Below are 20479 nucleotides of genomic sequence, written 5' to 3' on the forward strand. Positions count from 1 at the left end.
AGTACAGTCCAATCAGTCTTTGGCCTGATAATGCCTTCATTATCCAGCTTCCCACGTTTTCTCTCTCTTCAAACACCATGTGGCTGAACCAACAATACGACGCCACATTTCAAGTTTCATTATAGAAACAGTAGAAAATTAATTACATTTCTTTAAAAAAAACATATCTTCAGTGACATTTTATCTGCGCCGCGCAAAATGTCCAACACCACCATATCTGCAGCAAAACAACAAATAAACAAAATATTCAGTGACAGGGATTTGTTTTTAATTAATACATTGACTTTTTTCTTAAAAATCTATTCTATATTCAGCATAAGGGAGGCCATAGACAACCCAAGACAAAAGAAGCAACAAAACATAAGCAGTGGACATACCTCAACCTCTCACAGACAACAGTGCTTTACGGAAAAAGGCCGGGAGATACAAGAGTATATATACAATGCAAATAAAAAAGCAGCAAGTTCCCATTTGAAGACTGACAGATTTCAATGCAAAAGAAACCCAGTGTAATTATTGATTGTCCAAAAAGAATTATACATTCAGAGTGTCTTTGCAGAGCACTTTGGCTGATGTGGGGCCGTGAAGCAGCACTTTAACTCCTGTCCTCAGGTGCCAGTGCAGATGGAGGTCAGTGTGTCTGAATGTCCTCACTCTGCAGCGTCGGTCCAGGTGGAAAATACAACCAATTTAGCCGTGATACCACTCAGGATCAATATGGCTTCATCCCCGGGCCGAGCTGAAGGGCCAATCGGACAGGAGGTCCTTAACAAAGTGGGACAAACAATAAAGTAGGCACAGACTCGACCGACCCAGAGAGGAGACAAAGGTAGAGAAGGAGACGAGAGAGGAGATGAAGGGAAGGAGAAGAGGACATGATAGGAAAGGAGGGAAACTAAGAGCACTGGTTTGTCTTTGCACAAAGCAACTGAAGAAACTTCTGATATGATTTCAAAGAGATATTGACTGATACATCTGACACAATGAATCACACAGAACTTACAATTTGCGAAGCCTCGATTGATTGACTGTTGAAAAAGGGAAGAGAGGTATGTCCGCTGAAGAGAGGAAACCCAAAGCACATTCAGTACATGTTTCAATCAGACACACAACAGCGGCTATCTACAATAACAGAAGATAACAGTGCAATAATGATGCTGCACTGAAAAATAGCTAAGCCGATAATATGGGAGGCTGTACAAATGAAAAACATCGGTCTTACAAAAGAAACAACCAAGTACGCTTCCTAGCATTAATGTTCATATTCTTTGAATTTTCCCTCATGTTTACGCATGTAAATAGAAGACAAATGTATCTTTTTATACAGAATTTAGACATTCAGAAAATAAATAAATTTGCTGTAGCCATAAACTGAATCTGAATTGTGTGTATATATATATATATATATCATATATATTCAATTTCATATAAACAGGGGTTAAACCTCTGAGCCTCGGCTGATAAAAATCGGTGTTTTCCTCCTCTCTTTTTGTGCCTCTCAATGCTCGCTGTGCCTCCATACTGCAGCTCGATGCAAACGGTTTGATGTGGAGCTGTCCGTGTTGCTCAAGAAAAATGCCCATTTCCATAGTAACACAGTGATTTAAGGCCAGGATTAATAGAGAGCATATGCATAACTTTTTGTCTATATGAAAATAAATGAGTTATAAGCTCTTAAAAGCCATTTAGTCCATTTTTCATCTGTTTTTCTTTCTTTCTTTTTTTAACTTCCTGTAGGGTACTCTTTGCTATAACTCTGAGTTGTGTGTTTATTTCACCGTACTGGACACATCATCCACCCCCTTAGCCGTGGGAAAAGAAAGTTGAGTGTGGGTTTAAAAACACACATATTCACTCTGTGTGATTTTAGAATTGTGATTTCATTGCACCATTTGGCATTCAGTCCCCGGATTTGGTTTGCTGCGTTCTCCTCTTTGAAAATACAAATCCAGTGAGATGGAAATGAAGACAATCACTATCTGGCACATTTGGTAGACAGAATCCCTGGTTAATCCAATGGCTGTTCTCCTAGATGTTGAGGTGTTTGGTGTGCATGTGTCTATATCTGTGTGTGCTGGGGTTCATGTCTACAGATAATAATACCAAATCTCGCAACTGACTTCTTAGAAAAAACGAAACACTAAAATTAGATTTTTTTAAAATTAGGCACATGGTCACAAAATATGTGAGTAAACAATAAATCCTGAGGCTGAAGAGCAAAGCGCTGCAAGATCCCTCACTTCTGATCTCTGATCATTGTGTCGGGAAAATAAAACAAAGTCCGTGGTCAAAATGGATTGAATTGTTGTTTTTGGTTCAGCTTGTGTGCTCGAGTCCTTCAGCTCTAGACCTCTGCAGGTTCTGCCTTTATCTGGATAAAGTTTACAGGCAGTTGAAGAGACATTGGCAGCTCCTGCAGGCCTTTGTTTCCCTGCTCAGGCTGCAGGGACATCTCCCCACGCACCTCCAGCTCCTCCACAGGGGTCAGGCCTTCACTAGGGCTGCTGCTCTGGGAGTAATGTCCATTAATTATAGTTTCACTTGCATATTCCTGGCACTGGTTTCCACTGGTATCGATGATCACAGTCCTGTACTGCAGCTCTGCCTCCCCTACCTCCATCTCTTCTTTGTCAAACGTATGTGCCGCCAGTGATGGATCGCCGTTCACCATCGACTGAAAGTAGCTGGGGTCCAGCATCTCCTCTTTGACCTGCAGCCCAGAGAGATCACTGGATTTGAGCACCGTGGCAATTACTGTGCCAGGCTGCTGTGCCACCATGGTCTGCCCGCAGGTGGTGTTGATGGCGACCAGGCGCGGGAGGCCGTTGAGGTTGGAAGCGGTGGAACTAATGACTCCTGGAGGGGAAGTGCAGGAGGAGGAGTTGGAAACGGCGGAGGAGCACAGATTGGAGACCAGGAGCTGCTGTGGGAGGCCGTCCTCCAGGCAGTTGGCTCCACCTGCTAGAGAGGCTGTTTGAATGGTGAGCATATCTTTACCACCTGCTGTGGTGGAGGGCATGGTGTGGAGAATAACCCGAGGGGGGGAGGAGTGACTGGTGTCCCCGTTGGACAGAACAGACTGGAGAGAGCCAGAAGACGTCAGGACCATAGGAACTGATCCAGGAGCAGTGATGGTCCTGAAAAGACAAAACAAACTGAGTGTGTACTGGTGTCTCTTCATCTTCTCAGGCAGAGCCTCTGTAATTGAATATTCAGTTTGTATCTTTGCAAATATAGACAAGGATTATTTCTTAATGGAACCCTGTAGAGAAAGGTACCCAGTGCACAGCTATGATCCTAAACAGCAGAACTAATGCCCTTATTAATATAACAAACGGCGTTGTCAGCTGTGCCGCAGAAAACATTATTCTTCTTGATTCCTAACTGCACACTATGTTTAACTGCTCAGGAACAACACCAGATGAATGATAACACATTAATAATAGAAGCAATACAAAAGCAAACAACAATACTGGAAACAAATCTCAACAACCACACACGAGCAACGCTGGTGAAACCTGCACCTTTCCAACTTGAACAAAAACTGAGAATTACAAGGTTCTAATTTACTGCAAAGAAACTGGATACGATAGAATCGGATTGTGTGCAGCATATATAACGTGTTTACATCTCAAAACAAACCTGTGGTTAGGAAGAGTTAATACTGATATGTTTATTTGCTTTCTTGCTGACAGTTAAACTAAAAAGTGGATTCCACTCTCATTTTTGCCAGATGAGCTAAAGCCAGCAACTGGTTATCTTTGCTTAGATTAGCTTAGCTTAGCATAGCATGGCTAACGAACAGGTTATGATGTCATACTTTTATGGACCTGGTCACACCTGAACGTATCAGAGAAAAACTTTCGCCTGTCGATCACTTCCAATCTGTGAGAGCAAGGAGGCGAATAAAACAGTTCAAGTCTGGTGAACTTTGACTCACGATATTCACTTTGCATTTGTGTGACCGGGCCCAAAAAATACCCCTCAATACACTCCACCCCAGAAGGTGGCAGTAATACAACAAGTTGTTGTTAGCCAAACACCTTTGAAATTCCGGAGAAGCAATTCCGTCACTGTATGCAGAGTCAGGCTAGCACAAATCATAACATACATTATCTAAAGGTAACTTTACAAAACTGCAGAAAAACCCAACAGCTCCCACTACGTGCACCCACAAGCAATGTCCTCCTATCCCCAGTCTTTATGCCACGATAAGCTAAGCTAACTGAAATGAAAGCAACTCTGGGAATAGTGTGTATAACTTCAGGTATTTGTTTTTTTCTCACCTCATAGCTTGTGTGAGATCTTGGTCGCGCGAGGCGTGATTTGCTTGAAACACGTGGACAGACTGAAGGAACTGCCCATTGTGTCCACCATTAGCTTCCTGGTAAAGATATTCATCGTTAGGCTCCTTCTTCATTTGCTTCACTGAGACTTGGTGTTGGCCGTGAGCTCTCCCGTGACCTTTGGACCCGCCGCGGGCCGCAGACCTCCCGTTGCTAGATCTCTGGTTACCGTAGCCAGAGTTGCCGTCGGGGCCCATGTCTTCGTCCTCGATCACCACCAGATCAGTTGGCATCTCCTTGAACTGGTACACCAGCCGCTGCCCCTCCACTTTAGCCAGGATGCCTCTTTGGTAATAATACCTAGAGGAGAACGTAGATGAGGAGCGGTCATGGCCACGATTCATCATTCTCATCTGAGAGTTTCGTAAAAAACTTAACTGTCATTCCATTGTGTTGCTTTTAACATGTCAGTGGAACCATGTCTCCGGGGTTGAGACATAACGTGCAGGACAACGCTGCTGCATCTGTGTGTTCCTCTTACCTGAGAGCTCTTCCCATGGTCTCATAGTTCATGTCGGGCTTGTTCTTGTGTTTGCCCCACAGCTTTGAAACAGCTTTGGAGTCGACAAGCTTAAAGATGCCTTTCTCCCGCTGGGTCCACTTGATGTATTTGGGACAGGTGTTCTTATCCTGCAGTAGAGCCAATAGGAATTCCCACAGGTAGATGGTGTTGCCTGCAAACAGGAGCGCGGTAAATTAAGTCATGTTTTTCACATTCAGGCACATAATACATTCATGGTCGGGCCTTAGAGCCTTGATACACACATCAATAATTTATTTTGTAATATTTTACTTTAAAATGTGGCATGGCAGCTGCTGGGTTACAGAGGAAACTGTTCTTTTCTCATAAACATTGCTGTCAGTTATGTTTCTGTGTGCATGTGCGGCTTGAAGGGAAATTAATTATACAGAGCCTGGGAGTAGATTACTCCAATTTGTGAGATAGTGCAGCCAGAAGTGGTTAAAAACAGCAACACTCCCAGCAGTCACTTGAATCCCAGACACGGTGACAGGGTGATGTATATCAGTGCACCTGGACCTTCCGTCTCCAGCCCCCCTCCTGTTTGTGTCACACACTGTATCGTGCAATGAGGGCTCACACACTGAGCAGCACAAGTCTGCTTCTATCGGCAGAGCATCAGTGTGCCCTCCGGCCTGCAATCACTTCTGTTTCCCGGTGAAACACGGCACTGTGAGAGCCCCTCATCCATTAACTGGGCTGAATTCAACCCAGCTGGACTGCAGGGGTGGAGGACTGCTGTTTGCCCACTCCACCAGAGGAAACAGGGCGCCCACAGGAGGAGGACAGACCTTGGTTTTTATTGGCTCGTTAAAGGAAAGCGTTCCAGTTAGTGAGACTTACCTTTGCCCTCTTTGCTCTTCTTCCTGAGTGGCAGGTTAGGGGTGGTGATTGGGGAGCAGGGACGCACCGCCCTCGGCTTCCTCACTATGATTCAAATGGAGAGGGTGGTGCATTATAAGGGGAAAGGTCACAGTGAAATCATCCAATTACTACAACACTGACGCTTTAGTTAAAGAGCTCATTCCTGTGTTCTAACAAACGGGAGAAATAACACTTACCTTTATTTTTTTTCTGAGGTTTCAAGGGACACTTCTGAGGAATCTCATCCATGGATGAAGTGTCCTCGTCGAGGGACATGTCAAGGGCACTGCTGTCCATCTGGTCAGGCCTCAGTGGGGTGTACGTCAGGTCCGACTCCAGCAGAGCGCCATAGGTGTGAACTAGATATAAATAACACACATACACACACCATGAATAAACCACTCTGTATCAGTCTCATGCTCTAGGTAAGATTGATGGAGGATTAAACCTGGTGTAACAGTAGAGTATGAACAGTGCAAATGAACTTACTCATACGCTTCTCGTCCAAAATGTTGTTTGGAGACTCCATGTTAAGAAGAGCTGCTGCAGCTTCGCTCGTCTCCATGCTGTCCTCTCCACCCGACACTGTTGTTTCTGAGACAAACACAAATTCATCCATATGAGATTCCTGACATGATTTTATTCTGAAATGCTTCGGAGACACAGTGTCCCTGTTTTCTAACTGCTCAGATTAAGGCCTAAAAATGATTGGTCACATTTAAGTAAAATATGTCTACCTGAGAGGTCCACACCTCCCACCAAGATGGACGGGGCCTCCACCACATGGAGGGTGGTGTCCACCATGATGCCATTGGGCACCTCGTCCGAATCCAGGCCCGAGTAGACCTGCAGCAGATCGGCCGTAGGCACCTGCTCAACGATCACTGCTGGGAACACTGACGGGTCGTCCAGCTGAATGGAAACAGAACACACACACGGGGAGAAAGGTATGAGGTTTTGCATCGCGAGAGCTTCCACTGGGAGTAGAGGGACAGACGGTCTTAGCGAATACATATGTGTATATGCAATAAAAACATCATTAATTCCTCCACTACACATCATAAAGGCAATATAATACCCCCAGATGACATCAGATTAATGTTATAACCCGATCTGGTCTCTTATTTTTATTACCTTGTAAAATATTGTGGATTCATACTCAATTTCAGCTAATATGGAGGCACACGGCATGAAGGAGTGCTCCTTTCCGTGGTGTTCCCGCGGTCCGCAGGGACTCGCTGAAGAAGACAGGAACCAGCTGTTTGATTTGGCCTACTTCTCCTGAGATGTTAATCTAATGCTCAGAGATTATATAAACCCGAATGAATGTTAATGGATCAATCATGAACTGCAGGCGAGCACCCCCTTCATCATGTACTAAATGTGCTTGGGGAATTCTAACCCTGGCCTCTCATTTCAGGCATGGCACAGCTTGATGCGGGGAAGGAGCAGGGGCAGTTTGGAGAACAGCTGAGAGACACAACATGCATGAGAGCTCATCACACACAGGCCGTGTCAAGGGTGCTCACTGAGAGCTCGGTCCCTGTCAATAAGAGGGACCCGAGGATTTACCCGGTCCTTTGAATAACAGTGTCATATGGTCCTCTAACACTCCTATTCTGATCCGTGTCTGGTAGTTTAGGGTTATTTGTATACAGCAGGGGGGGCCCGAGGAAGATCCAATTTTGAAATATAACATTTGTTTTCAGCTTTTTGTTGTTAAGTTAAAAAGGTCACCTCGGGTTGCAGATGGATGCAGAAACACTCAGCGTCAACTCACCACCAGGAGATGGCAGCAGACTACACTTCAAAAAAACCTCTGAACACATTTCTCCTACATGACAGTGTCAAGCAGATGGTATTGAGAATCGGCTCCTGCATGTAAAATGTGTCCAAACCACACTCACACAGAACAATAAAAACATGCTGATGATGTTTGTTCATTGAAACAGCACTGATTGGGTTCACCAGCAGCAGCAGGATTTCATCTTCCCTTGAAATGCAGTCACTAGCAGAGACGTTTCCTCTGCGATTGTTTGCATTATTCAGTTATTGATTTTAATTTCTAACAGTGTAGATCAATGAAACCACATTCTTTACAGTGACAACCTGGTTAAAGGGGGGAACAGATGGACAAATGAGTGCAGTTAGAGGAACATGAATAAAGGCGTATCTGTCTCTTAGCACAAGTCTCCATTGTTGGCTTGGACCTCGGGGCATACCAGGTGTCTGGACCCTTAGTCGGGGGGGGGGGGGGTCAGTGTTAGTTAGCTAAACTTCCATTGTGGCTACACTTTAACCAGAAAACTAACAGACCGGCTCGTCATTTGGACATGGTGGGGAATGGTTAGACCTTCTTAGCAGCAACAGCAGTTATTAGCCCAACTTACAGCTACAGTTGATCGTATGCACTGTACATACTGTCTAACTTTGAGGATGAGCAGCAAACATCTTGAGTCATCTCAGCAGCGACACCACAAGGCCTCCTGGGTCTAATAAGAGCCTTGGATATTGCTTTGACTACAGGCACTATCAGTGTCTCACTGACATACGCTGGATGTTTCCCATTAATCGGACTCTTTGGTAGACATATTATCAGATAGCGAGACAGGGAGGTTACCATCTCTCCTCATCTGGACTTAAATGATGCTTGCTGTCCTTGAGTGAGAGTCAAGTGTGTGAGCAGAAGGCATTTGAACTATTGGGCTACAGAGCATCCCCCCCCCCCCCCCCCCCCCCCCCCCCCCCGTCAAACACACAATGTCTCACGCAGTTTGCTGACAGAGCAAGAGACGACTGAGGACGCCGTCTCCACACTTGTTTTGATGTTTACTGGATCCTGTTTATGCTGGTAACTTCTTCTTGTGTCATCATGTAAACCGGATGAAACACATGTTGCAATGTGCAGGATAATAACAATGAGCATGGTGTATAGAAATGTGAAAAGGTGGGGCTCTCAGGAGAAGCAGCTCCTCACTGTCCGATGAATGATAATGAACATCATAAAGGTTTTAAGAGTGTGTTCCTCTTTGGTGACTCGAACAGTGCTTCTAGTGGGGAAACTGGAGCGATAAGAATCAGGTCCATTTGCATTTTTGAGTTCCCCATTCTGCCTTTGACAGCGACAGCATCTGTGCAGGCTGTTCCCTCCCAACACTCTCTTCTGCTTTACCTGCCCAAACACAATGGACTGTGTGCACACTTAGTTCATGAAGTATAACGGACTCCAGCGTGAGATACGATCATGTTTAAAAGTAAAACGCTACCTTTTACATTTATTTTATGTCAGGAGGACAACATTCATGGCTACCTATAGTTGCATCAGCGATAGATAGTGCAGCTTAATACCTGCAGGCATTACATGATACTCTACCAATATAGTGGGGCTAATCATTAATGATTCCACTCAGCGCCAACAGCTTTATTGCGGCCAAAATAAAGCTTTACACCAGCCAGCAGAAACAAAATGGCCACTGTGGCAAAACGTTAATTCATTGTTTCTTATAGGGGTATTTCGAAGACTGTAAATAGGGGCGTACTGCTTCCATAACAGGTTAAGTGGGTGCAGCTAGGAACAAAACTGTAGCGCTGGAACAATGCAAGACCTTTCAGTGTAATCATCCCATCCCTGACAAGAAGCCTTATAACTGGTCTGTCAGGTTCGGCCTGAACCGGTGCTATTCAGGGCTCCGGTGACAATGTGTCACTCTAGATACACACACACAGATACTGGTACACATGAACACACACAGACTTCCACACTTACAATCAATCCTGCTCCACAGGATTCAGTGACGGACATGGGGATGAGATAACTGCACACCTGACCAAGCAATGAAAAGACACATAGGCAAAGGTTCACATCGTATGCACACACAGTAACCTGTGTGTCGTAAACACATTCAGCGCCTGGCCCCACCCTTTCCCTCCCACGCACCCTAAACTCGCGGCAGGTTTTTCAGTCTTTCCATTTCTGTTTCTCCAAAAGAGCGCACACCCCTGTCTGCAGGCCTCCTCTCTGCTCCATCCTCCACCTCCGTCTGCCTCGTTCCCTGTCATGTTCTCAGAGTTAAAGATCACAGACTGGATAATCCTGCCCTACTACCCATGCTGTTTCCTGACAAAGCTTTATTTGTTCAGCTTTAAAAAGTCTTACATTTCTCGAGGAGACCTCAAACAATACACCGAATAAAAAAAGGGAATTACAAGCCCAGATTAAAAAGTTTAAATGGTGGCTTCTTCCATGTGACATGTACCTGATTGATTTCATCCATCCCATTGCTGGCGAATTCAAACACCAGCTCAGTGGGCTGCACTGCAGTCGTCATGGCGATGGAGTTCAGAGGGCAGGGAGCAGCCTTAAATATCCTGGCTATGACTACTCCACCTCCTTCTCAGCACAGTGAGATGCCTCACAAAATGGTTACCCTGTCGTCGTCCTCCTCCTGTTCTCCGACCTGGGTGCTCCGAGAGAGTGAGAGAGAGAGAGACACCACGAGCCAAGTTTCAGAGGAGTGCTGTGGCCCAGGTGGGAGCAGCCTCTTACCTCTGTGACACAGAGGCTGGGTCCCTGGTGCATCAACACCTGGCAGAGACAGAGAGAGAGATGGTGGTTAGGAGACATACTGTATTAGATCAGTTTACTGTCGCTGAGAGAAACGAGAGGCAGAGATAGTATGTTGAAAAGCCTAGTGCTTTCTGAGGCCTATATTCACCATTGTACTAATAACAGACCTACTAAGTTTAAAATCAGGCAGCACACACACTGTATCTGGGCCATGTCTACTTCTGATGTCCAAAGCCATCGAAACCACAAGTTTCAGGAGGGCAATGGGATTACTGGATAATTCCTGCCTCCCTGCCTGACAACCCCCAATAAACTCACACAGCGTCAAGATCAAGCAAAGAATAAAAGAGGTGCAAAGGGCTATTTTAGCTTTACTCTAAAATACCATCTTCCAACAAACTGTTATTTCCAATCCGTCAGTTATTTTCTCGATTAATAGTTTGGTCTATAAAACGTGAGAAGTGACGAAGGTTGTTATCACACAGTATCCTAAACCACAAGGTGGCATCTTCAAATATCAAACAATCCCAAATTTATTCAGTTTCATATTACCTATCATTTAAGAGCTGTACATTCTCGCATCTAAAAAGCTGGGACCATCAGATGTCCGTTTCTTTTACTATAAAAGTATCTTTGTTCAATCTTCACAACAATTTCACATTAATCTTCTGTCAATAAATCATTGTAGAACTGAACTAATCACAACACTTCAGCGTAGAGTCAGAAGGATCAGGAGGAGAGCACGGTTCATTTTGATTTAATCTCAAACGGCTCTGATTTCTTCGCTCTGTCCCCGAATGTGAGAGACTCCTCAGCAAATCATCAGGGGGCTGGTATTAGGGTCATATGAGGTGGATCTGTGGAAGAGAGGGTCAGCACAAACTCTTCCTTTATACAGAGTTACACACACACACTGATGGTGCTCTGGAATCCCCTCTTTTCGACCCTCAGGGAGTTACTGTGATCGCAGGTGGCGGGGGAGAGAAACCTGAGGTCGTTTGCTTGTTAGTTTGTGTGTGTGTGTCGAGGTGTGTCTCAACAACCAGATACCCACAGGCAGGTTTGGGGGCTAAAGGACGGGGAAGGGTTGAAGAATTCATGGATTAGGAGACCCAAGAGCCGCAACCCCCCCGCCCTCTTCTTTCCCACACACCAAAGAGCTGGCAGCACTTGAGAAGTTAGAGATGGCAATGTTTACTCGCTTTGAAATCCCTGTGTGACTAATAAAGTTGCATACTAGGGCCAGTTGTATTAAGCAGCGGGAAGGAGGGTGTAACAGGGGAGGAGGCAAAAGAGAAGGGGGAGCAGGGGACAAACAAATGTTGATTTAATGCTGTGATTTAGTTCATATTTCTGCTGAGCATCCAGAGAGATTATGAACATGTGACCACGGTCTGGAATGCATCACTTGGGAGACAGACAACAGACGGGTGTTTCACTACAGCCGATTGTCGCCTCTGCTGCCGTCTGTCTGGAGATCTTTATGATCTCCATGGCGTGTTTGCTCCAGGAGTGGGTGACATTAGTGAACTCAAGAATAAAAGCAGGGCTTTACGATAAATCAGGTAACAAAAGACAAATGAAAAAATAAAACGAGGGTGGACCACACATGTGTGAGTGTGTGGACGCCACACTCACACATTTACAGCAGATGCCCTCAAGTGCCCTCTGTGAAGCTGAACCGGGACACCCTACATGGGATCAGACGAATGTGCAGCGGTCCGCATCACATGGGACCACTCTGCGATCGCCCTTCCCACCCCAGATCTGAGGAGCAACTTGCACTAAACCATCAGGCGTTCCCTGCCTCTCAGTTCCCCTTTCAAACCCTCACAGTGTCTGTTAGGTTTATGGACAGTTGTGAAGCTATTGGTGTGAATATTTCCGCTTACGAGCTTGCAGGCTGGACTGTGGATAAAGAATGAGCAAATCATCAGCATCCAGCCATTTACGGGTTATCAGATGACAGGAGACGGACTGTTAATACATCATGTAATCAGATTGAATCAAGACATCACAGTGTTTCTTGATTCTGTGAGAGAGGCGGTGGACTAGTGGCAGACACTTGGACTATGGGCAGAGAAGGTCTCTGGTTCGTCTCTGGTTCAACTCCACGGAGAAACAACAAAGAGACGAACCTGGATTGATCTGTCCAAAAATCCAAGAGGATTCTCCCTACCCTGTCTAGTGCCCCTGAGCAAGGCACCTTCCTCCCCCAACATCTGCTCCCTGAGCGCCGTACATGGTCGCTCACTGCTCTGTGTGTCCTTCACCAGATGGGTTAAAAGCAGAGGTTAAATGTCCCTACCTGCATGAGTGTGCCTGTGCATGTATGTGTTTGGGACAAATAAATGCATCTTAATCAATCTAAATCTTTATTCGCCTTTCTTTTATTGTGTTTCATGCTACAGTGTATCAAACTGTGTCAGCTTTTGTGCGCACGTTTCTTTGCCTACATCCCTCCTGTCAGTGCTTCATTGATCTGGATGGCCCAGTTGGCATGGTGCTAGCAGCAGACAGGGATACAAGAGAGCCAGCCATTAGTCAGACACAGCCTGCACATTATCCCCCAGCACATCACAACAGCTGCCTTGTCCCAGCACAGGGGCTGGGCTGTAGCTGCACTATACGTCATGAAGAAGAAGAGGAGGAGAACAGCGAAGGGAGGGATAGAGCGCCTGTGACTCGGACTGGGTGGGGCCTTTCCTCTGACACAGGGTATTTCAGTGTGGTCACCAGGCGAGGCATCTCGGTGCGGTCTGTAGCATGAAATGTGCAACTGCATTTAAAACCAACCACACAACCGAGCAGCCACCTCCCACCCCCCTCTCTCCTTCTTATTCCTACCAGTGCCTGCTGTTAAAAACTTTATGAAGGCAAAATGCCATCATGCACTGGAACAATCAGGTGATTAACTGACAGACATATAACTATTTGAAAGACCCACTAATCATTGCTTTTTGGGCAGTTGAGGGCAGTACTGACATATTGGGAGCATATTGGGAACATTCACCTAGAGGATGCTGCACATCATCATTATTCATAATTCATTGTGTATAACTCCTGTATTAAATTTCTTTAACCTCTGTGTTTGGTCTCAACCCCTTCCTCTGGGAAATACCTAGCTGATGAATGTAGTTGCTAACTTGTCATCTATTTGTTGCTGAGCATGCAGAGTCCTATTTTAGGGATATTGCTGAAAACAGCTGCTTTCGCTGAAGAAAACAGTAACGGTTATGAAATCAAAACAAAGCGCTGAAAGATGCTTAAATTGTTCAGAAGACATGAGGAGAACCGCAGATTTGATTAATTTCTGTGCCTTCTGTCAATTTCATAATACACAATATAATCTGATATATACACAATATCGATGAGTAATCCAAGTGTAATCCCTGGTGATAACTCCTACCCCTTCTCATAATAAACTGAATCCATCATGATTTCCTAAATCAGCTTATTCAAAACAGATTCTTTTGTCCAGGAAATGATTCTTAAATGTGATCTGTGACAACTATTTGATTATCAGAATAACAGCTCTAAAGATAACCATCATGTGGTCAGCTGATGGTATGGCTCCATGTGGCCCTTATCATGTGACCGTGGTGAATCTCAGGCAATTAGGGCTGTCTGTTAAGAATGGCAGCCTGATGAGCTGCAGACTGAGGGGGGAGGGGGGGGGGGGGGGGGGACACTGGCCTACCTCGCCCCTACAGTATGGTGACTGCCAGTCGCAATAACAACCAATTAGAGTCAGGATTCATGAACAAATGGAGTATTCCCAGCAGGCCTTACTTCCCCCGCTTTAGTCTCCTCAGCTGAGCTCATTGTTGACCATGAAAGGAGGTAATTTAAGCCAATTGAATGACTATGCAGTGACTCACCCTGAATGTGGTGAGTGCAAACATTGTGAGATACTAGAGAAAAGGACCAGGGCAAACTTTACTTATCAGCCGGTTTCAGCTCGGGTTACTCATATGCAGATTACCACAGGTGACACGATTGTTCAGCATGTGGGTGCTAGGAGGGTTGGGATACGAGATAGTCTCAAAGTGAGAGACTGGTTCTTGGACTGGCTTGGCTTGTTAAAACTGATGTAAATAGAAGGCCGTCCTTCACGTGAAAAGGTTTAGAAACTGACAGAAGCAGTGACTGTGCGATCGGAGAGACTCTTCAATACCAACAGAGGGGAATCTTCACAGTACACAAGTAGGGTTTGGTTTTCTGAGCTCAGCCGTGCAGAGAAACACAGATGTGCAAGATGGCAGAAAATGCGTGGGCTCACCACTGCCATGTTTTTGAATGGTTGTCAGCACAGACATGGTGTTTTTGCAGGATCCTCTTGGTTCCTGTAAAGGAAATGACTCAGTGATATGGGGCTGGAGCTCATTCCTGGAGCCCTGTGATAGCCCATTTGAGGCACTGCAGCATCCTGGTCATCATTTCTGGAGAGCAGCCATTTCAGCATGCTTTACCCAGATGTCATTGAACTAACCATCAGACAAACAACAGAGAAAAACCCCCACACAGATGGTTTTCACTGCAGCACAGTCAGCACCATAAAGACTGTTATGTATACAGTATTTCTGAAGCATTCAAGTTACTCGCCATGCAGCGTTGCGCAATACAACATGTCTCACCCTGTTTCAAACTTCAACTCAAGTTTATTGAGCTGAATAAAAAGGAGTGCTTTCACCGCAATCCTGAAGCCACACCATGCATGGTGATGAAATGGCAGAAGCGGGCACAGACACTGCGTAACAGCACGCAACTGCAGAACACAAGGCGTCAGAAAACACAGACGAGAAGTGAGCACGGGCATTGGGCTGTGCTGTGGCAGGGCCAAAGGAAGAAAAAAAAGAAACGTCACCTCAAGCACCGGCTTTCAGAGGGAGAATGGAATTTAATCTCATCTCCAGCAAACCTTGTACTTTTCCACTCAGGCTTCGGGCTCTGGGAGAAGGACCCATGCCTCCCTGTGACAACTCTTGTTTGTGCCAACTAACTCTACTAGATGTAACATTTGGGCTTTTAATGGTTAGACAGCAGTATTAGTAGGATACCGTGGCTTTGAGGACTGGGATGAAAGTATAAACATTAGCTGAGAGCTAAAAGTTCAGAAATGTCCCCAGACGTCAGATTCCAAAAGTCACTTAAATGTAAGTGACCCATTCTTAACTGTTAGTGGCTTCTGTGTGTGTGCCCCCCCCCCCTCCCCCCAAACATTCTTGTTCGGGGCATGCAAGAGAAATAATGACAGAAATAGCAGTGACATGTTCTTTAGCTGGGTAGAGAGAAAAAACACACCCACAAACTGACCTGTGAATCTTGCGAACAGCATCACTGAACAGTCGGTTCTGCTGCTTCCTGTCTGTTAAACCACACTCAGACAGAAAACGTATTCCTCTGTGTAAGAGCGGAAAGTTCTAGACTCCCCCTCCTTCCTTTTCAAACATCATGCAGCGACTCTCTTGGATATGACTCGTGTGATACAGGTAACATTTCCATGCATGAATAATGAAGTGATGTTATGGACATTAATGTGTTCAATTGGACAGTTCTGAGATGGTCAATAAATCTTGGGCCTGTTTTATTTGGTACACTCACCAGAAAACATGTTTTGCATTCAAACATAAATAAAATTCTTCGGATAGAAATTTTAATGCACTATCAAGTAGATCATATAAGAGATACCAGCAGAAAATCTCTTGCATTCTTACGTCTAGAAGTCTGCAACACTCAAATTGTTGAATGACAGTGATGGTGAGTTTACAAGGATCACAACAGGACTCTCAAATCCACACCTGCCATTTGCAGACACCTCTTCAACACAATGCTGACACAAGGCGTGCAAACAGAAAAAGCATTACTAACCCCTCCACACACACACACACACAAATGCACACCACACACACACAACCACACACACACACACATCTGACTTGGCCCCATGAGTCGGTTTCACACAGATTCTCAGAACAGCTACAAACTTCCTGTCACGCAGTTTTAACTTATAGGTCAGAGAAAAAGTTCTCAGATGAGCTGTCTGTGCAACTAGAGCCCAACGAAAAAAACCTCTTCATGAGCCACCACGAATATCTACATGAACGCACACACAAGACAATCGTTAACAAGAAATCCCATCTGTTAATAACTTCTGCTTCTAGTTGATGTGAACAAATGATGAGCCTGAAGATATCCTACTACGACGGGTGTATTGTTACCATGTTACCAGATGTGGGATGAAGTATTGTCACAGAGAGACATGTTTTAACTTTAACAGATAGCCTATTTCTATCGTGTGGCAACAGGACACATGTCACAGATAGGAAGAAACGATGAAGTTGTGAAAACAGGACAGGAAATTGCAGCAAATTTCTAGAAAGGACATTCGAAACCTCTGAAAAATCAGTTTAATCTGCTGATCTGATGCCAGCGTGAATCTATTAAGACATCTGGACATCGTTAGTAACATGTAGGGCTCGTCTGGTCTGGTGAGGTGCATCAATGACGGGGTGAGTGTCATGTTTGATCAGAGTTACCACTGAAAGCAACCTAATCTTCCTCTAGTAATGCTTGACATTTTAAGTGGTGAAACAGCCGGAGCAGGTCAGACGTGGGAATCCAACTAAATGTTTCTACATCATTGTTTGCTATGACAAAAGGATAAGGCAAGGATAAGGCCAATCCAAGTATTTTAACAATACAAAATGAAACTATATATTTTTGGCCAGGCCAACCTATCCAAGGTCATAGCACCGACCTTACCACTAAATAAATCCTTAAATATTATGTGTAAATACATATTATAACAAAGAAAGACACAATGCTACATCTATAGATGATAATCATCGTGGGTTCTTTTTAATTTTGTTCTAATCTGAACAAAGTCATTGCAGATATGTTTAAATTTAGATTAAATTTGATCGTATACAAACCTGCTTTTAAATGGAAACTCCTCATTATACGGTGTATCAGTAACAATATCCCTGCACTTTGAATGTTGGTGCTGCAGTGAGAAATTCATGTCAGGAAATTAAGTGACACATTTCCCGATACAGTTCCACCAGCAGGACCACGTCCACTTTTCTCCTTAACTGACAAATGTGGCATCTGACCCGTCAGGCTAAAAACAATACGGAAACCTGCCAAATACAACCCTGTTCTGTGTGTTATTAACATTGACAGTCATCTTTTAAGTCATTTCTGACAACAGTAAGTTTGAGGGGATCTATTCTATGACTGTGGGAGGTAAGAGCAGGTCGTATCACTCCTTATATCCTCTTATATCCATTTACCTCAAAATCACTCCAAGTAAAAAAAACACAAAAGGTAAAGGACATAAAACATGCAAGCCTGTGCGTGACTCGGCTGCCTCGAACTGCACATGATGACTCCTTTTTCTTTCTGACATATTTCAAATGCTTCATCTTGCAGTTGTTTTGGCAATTTGATGCATGACTAGACTGGAAATGCTAAGTTCTCTCCTTTTTATACAGTAACCAAGCCTCCCCTATAGGCATCAGATATACAGGAGGCTGTCTATAGAATAAAAGATAAAACAAGTCCTGGTGTGTTTCCATAAGAACCAGTGAAGAACCAGTGCTGGATACCAACATGCTGACTCACACACCTATCTCTGATATGTTTCCCTTCATACCAATATTAACATGTCACAGCACAGACATACTGCCAGCAGCAAGAGAGGACATCATTCCCAAATACCAGCAGCATACCCACGCTGAACTGAAAACAAGGTGAAGGACAAACCAGCGTGCCAATGTCTGTGCTAATGGCATTCACCTGATTATGTAATTTCCCTCAACAGCTAATTTTCTCAAAGGGGGGAAAAAATTCCACTTGCTGCATTTCTACTTTTGTGAACTTTGCCAAGATACTTTCCACGCCAGAATTGCAGCAAACGACTAGGTAATCTCAGGGCTCCGAGTCTGAGTCTGGGCTGGGAACAGGGGACCCAGCTGTTGCAAAGGAGGCTGCATACCAAACAGGTCTGGACACAAGCAGGGCTGATGTGTCCACCCATAGTCAGGCATGCAGCAATATGTAGGAGACAACATGCCTGGAGAGGTAGGAGCATCAAAGAGAACTGGAATCAACTCAAATTTGGGATGAAGCGGCGGTCTAAAGAATAGTTCCATTGTTTTCTCAGTTAGATGAGGACATTGACAGCACTCTCACGACTGTTAACATATATGCAGCTGGTGCCAGCAGCTGTTAACTAAGTTTTAGATAGAAAAGTAAAAGCAGTGAGTTTTTTGTCTGACACAGACAGAGTCAGGGTGTCTCCCCCCCCCCCCCCCCCCCCCCCCGTTCCCAGTCTTTATGCTGATCTAAGCTAACTCTCTCCTGGCTTTATATTCACCATAGAGACCCAAGAGTGGTATTCCATTTTCTCATCTAAATTTTCATCACAAGAAAGAAAATAAGCCTATTTCCCACAAAACTACTTCGTTCAAATCCACTACTAAACATTATTTTCTGAAGGACATACAGAAATGCAAATGACTAAACCAATACAGTGTCTATTGTGTATGCTGACATTGTCTCTGTTGGAAAAGATACAGCGCCGTGAAACAAGCTAATTTGCAGCTTTGGCAAAGCTGCTTTCAAGATTTTGACAGATCAAGCTCGGTTTAACAGCTAATAGCGCCTAAATCAGCTCCTCTCATCTGATCCCCTGCAAAGCCTCACAGACAGGACCACTCACAGCTTAGCCCCTTCAAGACAGCTTATCTGATTTCACACAATTGGATCCTGGGTCAGTGTGGTATTTGGTATCACTGGCCAGTGTTTTTATATCTAATCTCAAAGCCGGCAAACGTGTGCTCATTCCTTGATCTCAGGACAGAAGTGCCGGGTCGTTACTTTTTACTATGCATACTTCAAGTAGGGTCAGAGGAAAAAACTGTTAAGCTTCGTGACTAAACTGACACTCCCATGAAGTCATTGCATACTTTGGGTATTACAACATCACTTGTCTCTTGTCACTATAGATCTCGTCATCGTTGGCTGCCAACTACTGTGTGTCTGCATCAAGGATGTAAAAATTAAGATGACTGCACTTATACCAACCTATTTAATATCCTCCATATATTCCAACCGCTGCAAACATCAATCAAATGTTCATTGCACTTTTCTGAAGCCATGGTTGAGCTCAGCACAGGAAGCAAAAGGACAATCTGTCCTGCTCGGTCAATATTTGAGAAGGCTTTATGAAATACACTAATTTATGACAGTCGGGCCGAGGGGAAGGTGTAGCATGGTTGCAGGAGATGAGGACAATAAAGTGCCTTGTTACAGACAGATGTGCTCACTCGGGTTATATAAAGAAATATTTGCATGGTGTTATTGTTTAACTATATTAGAGATTCGTATTAATTATACGAGGGAAGTAGGAGAAGATAAGCTCGTGAGTTTACTACAGATGGATCTAAATCTATTTCTCCCTGAGGAAGATACACACATCCAGCTGCGGCCTTAACAACACGGTCACCATTGCTTTAACACGACTTTGCCTAAAGGCGCCCTCCTATCTGTCCCACGGGCGGCTGGCTTTATGTTGTTCTGACGGGAAATCACAATGCAAAATGCAAAGGTAAACAAGGAGTGGCTGTTGCTTGGGAACAAGCAGAGGGACGGGGCTCGTAAAGTCGACTCCGTGGTAGAAGACAGAGAGAGAGAGAGAGAGAGAGAGAGAGAGAGAGAGAGAGAGAGAGAGAGAGCAGCTGGGCCTCAGGCAGCTCAGCAGAGGCCTGGTGTGCTTGTGGCAAAAGGACGACAGGAATAAACAGACGACGCTGTGTAGTAAACATCTGTTACTGGACTGAATCAAAGAACTGAACTGAACAGGGAATGGTTCAGCATTGTCGTAGCTACAAGCCCGTTGTCACTGATAAACAGCGGATGCGTAGGCCTGGTCCTCAGGCTGCATCCTGCGGAGTGTTGATAGCTAGCATGGGATGTTAGCTTGAAAGCCATATTGTGTTTGCTGCCATTATGACAACTGTGTCAGACAGGACCACCATCAAGTGTTAACACCTGCAAGTCCAGAATAAGGTCAACTGTTTGTTTTGATGTGAACGGGGCAGCAGCATTCTCAAAAAACATTAAGCTCAAATGTTAGCATTTGCGATATATAGCTACAATAATGGAGATTTGCTCAAT

The 20479-nt window shown here is 44.7% G+C and overlaps 1 protein-coding gene across 3 annotated transcripts in view; it reads right to left on the reverse strand.

Annotated features, from left to right (window-relative positions):
• Window positions 1-246: 246 nt before the first annotated feature.
• The window catches only part of elf1 (E74-like ETS transcription factor 1), a 35593-nt gene continuing 15360 nt past the window's right edge, over window positions 247-20479 (reverse strand). For 2 of the 3 annotated variants that reach the window (XM_062393768.1, XM_062393767.1), the window contains exons 2-10: window positions 9987-10315; window positions 9497-9553; window positions 6468-6642; window positions 6220-6324; window positions 5928-6089; window positions 5710-5793; window positions 4828-5020; window positions 4287-4646; window positions 247-3137 (exon numbers count right to left, since the gene is read on the reverse strand). In XM_062393768.1, the coding sequence (XP_062249752.1) occupies window positions 2345-3137; window positions 4287-4646; window positions 4828-5020; window positions 5710-5793; window positions 5928-6089; window positions 6220-6324; window positions 6468-6642; window positions 9497-9553; window positions 9987-10058 (2001 nt within the window). In that variant the 5' untranslated portion in view covers window positions 10059-10315 and the 3' untranslated portion in view covers window positions 247-2344. The remainder of the gene's footprint in view (window positions 3138-4286; window positions 4647-4827; window positions 5021-5709; window positions 5794-5927; window positions 6090-6219; window positions 6325-6467; window positions 6643-9496; window positions 9554-9986; window positions 10316-20479) is intronic. The other variant, XM_062393769.1, reaches the window with a different exon arrangement.

The sequence above is a fragment of the Platichthys flesus genome, chromosome 8 (assembly GCF_949316205.1).
Source record: "Platichthys flesus chromosome 8, fPlaFle2.1, whole genome shotgun sequence".
Lineage (NCBI taxonomy): Eukaryota > Metazoa > Chordata > Actinopteri > Pleuronectiformes > Pleuronectidae > Platichthys > Platichthys flesus.